Source organism: Ovis aries, chromosome 17 (assembly GCF_016772045.2).
Source record: "Ovis aries strain OAR_USU_Benz2616 breed Rambouillet chromosome 17, ARS-UI_Ramb_v3.0, whole genome shotgun sequence".
Lineage (NCBI taxonomy): Eukaryota > Metazoa > Chordata > Mammalia > Artiodactyla > Bovidae > Ovis > Ovis aries.
In genome coordinates, this window is record NC_056070.1 from 19,434,271 (window position 1) to 19,439,953 (window position 5,683).

Consider the following 5,683-nt stretch of genomic DNA (forward strand, 5'->3'; position numbering starts at 1 on the left):
TCTTTGTATATTTTGGAAATTAAGCCCTTGTGAGTCATATCATTCGAAAATATTTTCTCCCACACCGTGGTTGTCTTTTTGTTCATGGTTTCCTTTGCTGTGCAAAGGAGCTTGTAAGTTTGATTAGGTCCTCTTTGTTTATTTTTGCATTTATTTATGTCAGAGAATGTTTTGCCTATGAAAGTGAAGATACGATTACTCAATATCTAGTTAAAGTCATTGTTGGTAGTGACATGACCAATGTCAACAGAGGAGATGAACAGTTATACCTGAAATTACTTATGAATCTAAGACTAATCATAGTATCTGAAGATCATAACAGATCATCCTGTCTATGTTATGTGCGTCACATTTGTAGTTCAACTATTTTTATTCACTCCTTGTCTTTTGGAAGGTGCCTATTTTTACTGCACAAAGATATGCCTTGAAAATGGGTTTGTAAGGAATACATTTTTTGTTTGTGTCTGCCTGATTCTGCTCAAAATATTAAAAAAAAATACATTGTGTGGGTGTAGTGAAATTTCTGATTGTAGTTGTATTTGGTTGAGTCTAAGAATTTTCACCCCTTGTCCACAGTAATTTTGAATGTCTTTTCTCACTATGCCAAGAGCTACCAAAATATTTGTCTTTTACAACAAAGCTTTGCAACAATTGTTGGCACCAAGGTTCTCCAGCATGTTGGAACAAGCACTTTTGCTAAGGGTCTGGAAATGAATGATTTTAGCTAAAGCCAAAACTTGCCTTCATATCTCTCTGATCTGGGACACAGAGCAATGAGAGTTAAATGAGATTGGGATACTGATTCCCTGTAACAAATATAAACTGGTGCCTGTATATATTGTACATGAACAAAAGGGCAAAAAGTCAATGCCTTTTGAATATTCACCCTAGAAATAAAATGATCTTCCACAGTAGATTTTGTGGCTTTTGAGTAAAGTATAATTATGACCTTAAAATATTTAACATTTCCTAATTTTTGAATAATGTATTTGTATATTGCAATTTAGGGCTTCCCCAATTGCTCAGCAGGTAGAGAATCTGTTTGCAATGCAGTAGACACAGGAGACTCAGATTCAATCCCTGGGTCAGGAAGATCCCTGGAGAAGGAAATGGCACCTACTCTAATATTCTTGCCTGAAAAAACCCCATGGACAGAAGACCCTGGCAAGCTACAGCTCAATGGATCACAAAGAGTCAGATACAATTGAGAGACTAAGGACACATACAAGTACACGTTGCAATTTAGTTAAAACAGTTATTAGTCAACAAGTGCAGTATGAAATACATAATAAAGTGATTTGCCAGTTAGATGCACGATTACTTTATTAAGAAAACTATAATTGGGCAAACATTTGGGATATATTTTAGATACAATTTTTAAAAATAATAGAATGACACAACTCTCCAGCTATGAAATATCCTTGGAGATTGTTGGAAGTAATTTATGCAAGCCAGTCAGCTCAAAATGATAGTATTTTTCTGTTGAGCTTTGATACTTTTCAGAAAGCCAAGAGAGAAAGAGGAGGGAATAGATTTTGAAAAATATTTGTGTTGCTAAAATAATGGTCTCAATAAAATGCAGAAATAAAATATAGGCTGTGCTCCAATAAACTGGTAATCTCCTTGGCGGGGCTCTGAGTAATCCTTTTTTCAGATTGAGCATTTTTTTTCTTTAGGAAGATGCAGTATGCACATTGATTTGTCAGGAAAATAAGCCCCTCTAGAATCCATTGACAACAATTCAACTCTAACTCTGTGAGCATTATATGCTATCTGATATTACTCACACAGAAGAATTTTTTACACTTGCAGGATGTTTTCTCCATCTTTATTTTAATTTCTTTCTTAGTACAGAGAATCTGCCTTGACTCCAGTGGTTTTTTTTTTTTCTCCCTTTCTCCTTTTGTTTTTAGTTTTGTCTGCATTCTTTTGAAAGTGGCTTACTTCCAGTGGTTTGCTCTATTCCTTAGTCAACGTTATAAATGAGTTTCTTCTTGGATCCAAGTTATATCTTAAATAGATATCCTGATTATTCTTATGCCATCCCTTTATCAACAGAAGTGATGACTGCCTTCCACAATGGTACAGAGGATGTTTTACTAAAAAGCTATATTTGAAGTTTCACATATTATAAGAAAAACATAAAAAGAAAGCATTTATCTTTATGGGAAATTGCAGAGAGTAGAAATACTTGCACATGCACTTCAAATACTAATTTATCTCCAAGGATACAAGAAAACAATGTGGTTTTAGACTTCAAGACCCTTTGAAAATGATATCAGACCTTCCACAGTTGAAGAGTCAATATAGCAAAGTGCCAAGAACATAGACTTTGGAAAAAGATGCCTCTACATTGAAATCACTCCTCATGGGACTTACTAACCTTGTGTCTGGTTTCTTAAGCTCTCTGAGATTCTGTTCCCTCATCTGTAAAATAAGGATTGTAGTATATACCCCACAGGGGTATTGTAAGCATTAAGTGGGATAATATGTGATTAGAAGGGTAAAGCATCAGTAGCAGTTAGATGGTGGTTGCAAGGGAAAGAAACATTTCATTGAATTATAATAGGAAGTTTTGGGCTTTTCCCATTGTAAGAAATGCCGTGGGAAGAAAGAGCCACCCCTATGGACCGTTGATCAGGGCCTTTTATTGGGCGGTCGCTCTCGGGCAGAACTCCTGGGGGCGGGTGAGCAAGAAAGCGAAGGGGGTCTGCAAAGCAAAGGGAGTCTGCGAGGTATGAGGGGTGGGGAAGGGTTTTATAGCCCAGGCCGGGCTCCCATATAAGGAAGAAAACACAAGCTCAGCGGTGATTGGTGTCCAAGGGCTCCATGTCGGCTCCTGATTGGACAGCTTGGTTGTCGGCCCGCCTCCGGGGCTTGTCTGTGGCACTCTGCCGGGACATGTCCTGACATGCCCGGGCATGCCCAGGCATGCCTCAACACGCCCAACCTTGCCCTGACCTTTCATTCCGGCCTTTTTGATATATGACAAGGGGCACCAATTCTCTCTGGCTACTTCCTGCTGAATGGGGGCGACAAGGGGTAGGGTATGGCCGGGATGACAGGGGGCGTCTGCCGTTAATCTTGCCACGGAGTGCTTGTTGGGAGCCCTTGGTACTGCTGTTGCAGCACCATCAGCTGGACCGTGTTGAGCCGTTGTTTGATGAAGGCCAAAAGCTTATTTAGGATACAAGGCCTGAAAGTCAGGAGCAGCAGAAGAATGATGATCGGTCCCATCAGGGAGGATAGCAAAGTTGTCAGCCAAGGGGAGCTCTGGAACCAGGACTCGAACCAGCCCTGCTGAGCCTCCCTCTCTCTCCTCCTGCGCTCTAATCCCTCTCTTACTTTAGCCATGGACTCTCGAACCACCCCAGTATGATCAGCGTAGAAACAGCATTCTTCCTTGAGGGCTGCACAGAGGCCCCCCTGCTGCAAAAAGACCAGGTCTAATCCTCTGCGGTTTTGTAATACCACTTCGGAAAGAGAAGTCAGGGACTTTTCTAGGGCCGTCATGGACTTTTCTATGCGGGCGATGTCTTCGTCAATTGCGGCCCTCAGGGTGATGAAGCCCTGATGTTGTGTGGTCAGGGAAGCAATGCCCGTGCCGGTCCCAGCTGCTCCCAGGGCGAACAGCATTGCCAGAGTAATAGCTGTAATGGGCTCCCTCTTATGCCTAGGAGCTGGGGTATTTCAGTCCCAAAAGTTGTAGAGGACCTCTTCTGGATGCTACGTAATCTTGGGCACGACCGCTACCATGACACAGAATTCCCTGCTCTGGTTGAAGACAGCCAAGTGGAGACAGGGCGTTAGCCCAGTCTGTGAGCACACCCACCATCCCCCGGTGTCGGGTATGACGTAGGTCTTATTGGCGAAGTTGGTATCATCGCCAGTTTGGGCGCACAAGATTTATTTATCTGTAGGGACCATGCCTAAGCAGGTCCCCGAACCCCATACTTCTTGCAGGGTAAGGCCCACCTTGCGGTCTCCCCAAGAGCACTGCGGTGGGTTGGAGAGAATGGATAAGTTTTAGGTAGCATTTAAGCCCACGGCCTCGTAGTAAGGTGGATGTAGGGTGTAGCAAAGCCAGCAGGATTGGGTCGCGTTAGGATTGGAGTGGTTGAGGGCCTTGTAAGTTTCTTTGACCAAGGCCCACAGGGGTTCCTGGGTCTCTGGTGGGTCAGTCTGGGTCAGCTGAAGGGAGGGTGTAAGGGTAGGCGAGGTCACAACACTTGTGGCATTTGTCCCCCATGGTGAGGGGTGGGGAGGTGCAATAACCTGGTTGGGCCCCACAGCATGGGCCTGAACAGGTTCTATTGTCTGACTAACAACCAGAATTCCTCCTGGCTTTGCTTCAAACCACTCAGCATAGAGTTGGAAGCCCCATGATAGCCCGGATACCCAAGACCTCTCCAGTTTAGCTGCTTTCTGGTTGAACGTTACCTTCACCTGAGCAATTCCGCAATAGGGTCGGACAAACGAGAAATTGACTAGGTCCCGGTTCCCGACCTCCCATTTCCATCTCGCATCATTGGAGGTCACACAGCTCCAGGACCAACAGAAATAATGTTGCAGCCCACCACAAATCTCCCAATTATGTGTCTTTAGGTGTCCAGGACATGCCCAGAATCCAAAGTTTCTGGTCCGGGTTGCTGACCAAGTAGTCTGTATAAGGTCTTTGAGGTTGAAATACAGATCAGGCCACCACGTATTAGTGGGGTGAATTCCGGTGGTCAAATTGAGTACCTCGCGAGTCAGTCCATTCCGGAGCGTCCAAGTGATCTGAAAGGACTGGTGGGGGTTCTGGTTGGTGTGTTCCCCTTTTCCCAGGGCCCCCAGTATCCCCAGAGCAACCCAGAGCAGAGAGCCCCGCATTGTTCTGCGGTTGGGGTGAAAGGGGTGCGGCGGACAACCAGTCTCGGGGGTCCTGTAAGGATGGAGCTGGTAACCAGGTCAGGGCGTCCCAAGGGAATAGCACCCCAGGAGTAGAAAGCAGGTGGCTAGGTATGTGAGGGCCAGGGACAGTCGAAGAGTGGGGAACCAACCGCAGGGGGCCGCGTCCGCTAATCCAATGGCAAAAAGTATGGCCAGAGCTGCAATTGTCAGCAGCCACAGCGGGTGATACCAGGCCAGCATCAGATCGACTTGGACGGTGGTCTCTCAGTCATTCAGGAATCGGCGACAGAGGGGTTCGGGTAATGGTCAGTTTGGTCAGCCCCGTGAGGGTGGAGCGGTAGGAGTGATCAGGAGGGGGGGTCGGGGCCGGGGCCACCCCCGTCTCTGGGAGACCCGGGGGAGCTCGTTTGAGTCGGGTCAGGTGGTATCAGGGCTCGTGTCCCAGGAGTTTGGCTGCTGTAGGAGGGGTGAGGATTACAGTATGGGGTCCCGTCCAGCGAGGTTGTAGTGGGTGGGGACTCAGGGTTTTTAGCAGTACCTGATCTCCTGGTGCTAGAGGCCGGGTGGGCCCCTTGTTGTCTGTTGGTTGTGGCAGGACCCGGTCTGCATGTTCCCTCAACAAGGATTGTAGGAGGGAGAAGAGGGGGAGGTACCCCGCGAGTGGGGGAGCCTCTCCCTCTGGGAGGTGAGTCAGGAGATAGGGCCTGCCGTAGAGCAGTTCAAAAGGGGTCACACCTGTTTTGGAGTGTGGTGTGGTGCAAATGCGAGTGAGCGCCAGAGGAAGGTCGAC

General features: G+C 46.3%; 1 protein-coding gene across 1 annotated transcript; it reads right to left on the reverse strand.

The window, feature by feature from the left end:
• Window positions 1-2,628: 2,628 nt before the first annotated feature.
• On the reverse strand, window positions 2,629-5,463 carry LOC121816921 (MLV-related proviral Env polyprotein-like). The gene has a single exon (XM_042234333.2). It carries the CDS (start codon window positions 3,634-3,636, stop codon window positions 3,079-3,081), a length of 558 nt encoding a protein of 185 aa, XP_042090267.2. The 5' UTR covers window positions 3,637-5,463; the 3' UTR covers window positions 2,629-3,078.
• Window positions 5,464-5,683: the final 220 nt, after the last annotated feature.

Bases quoted from the DNA above. Each gene is read 5' to 3' on its own strand.
- LOC121816921 (XM_042234333.2), bottom strand. From the start codon at position 3,636: ATGCTGTTCGCCCTGGGAGCAGCTGGGACCGGCACGGGCATTGCTTCC.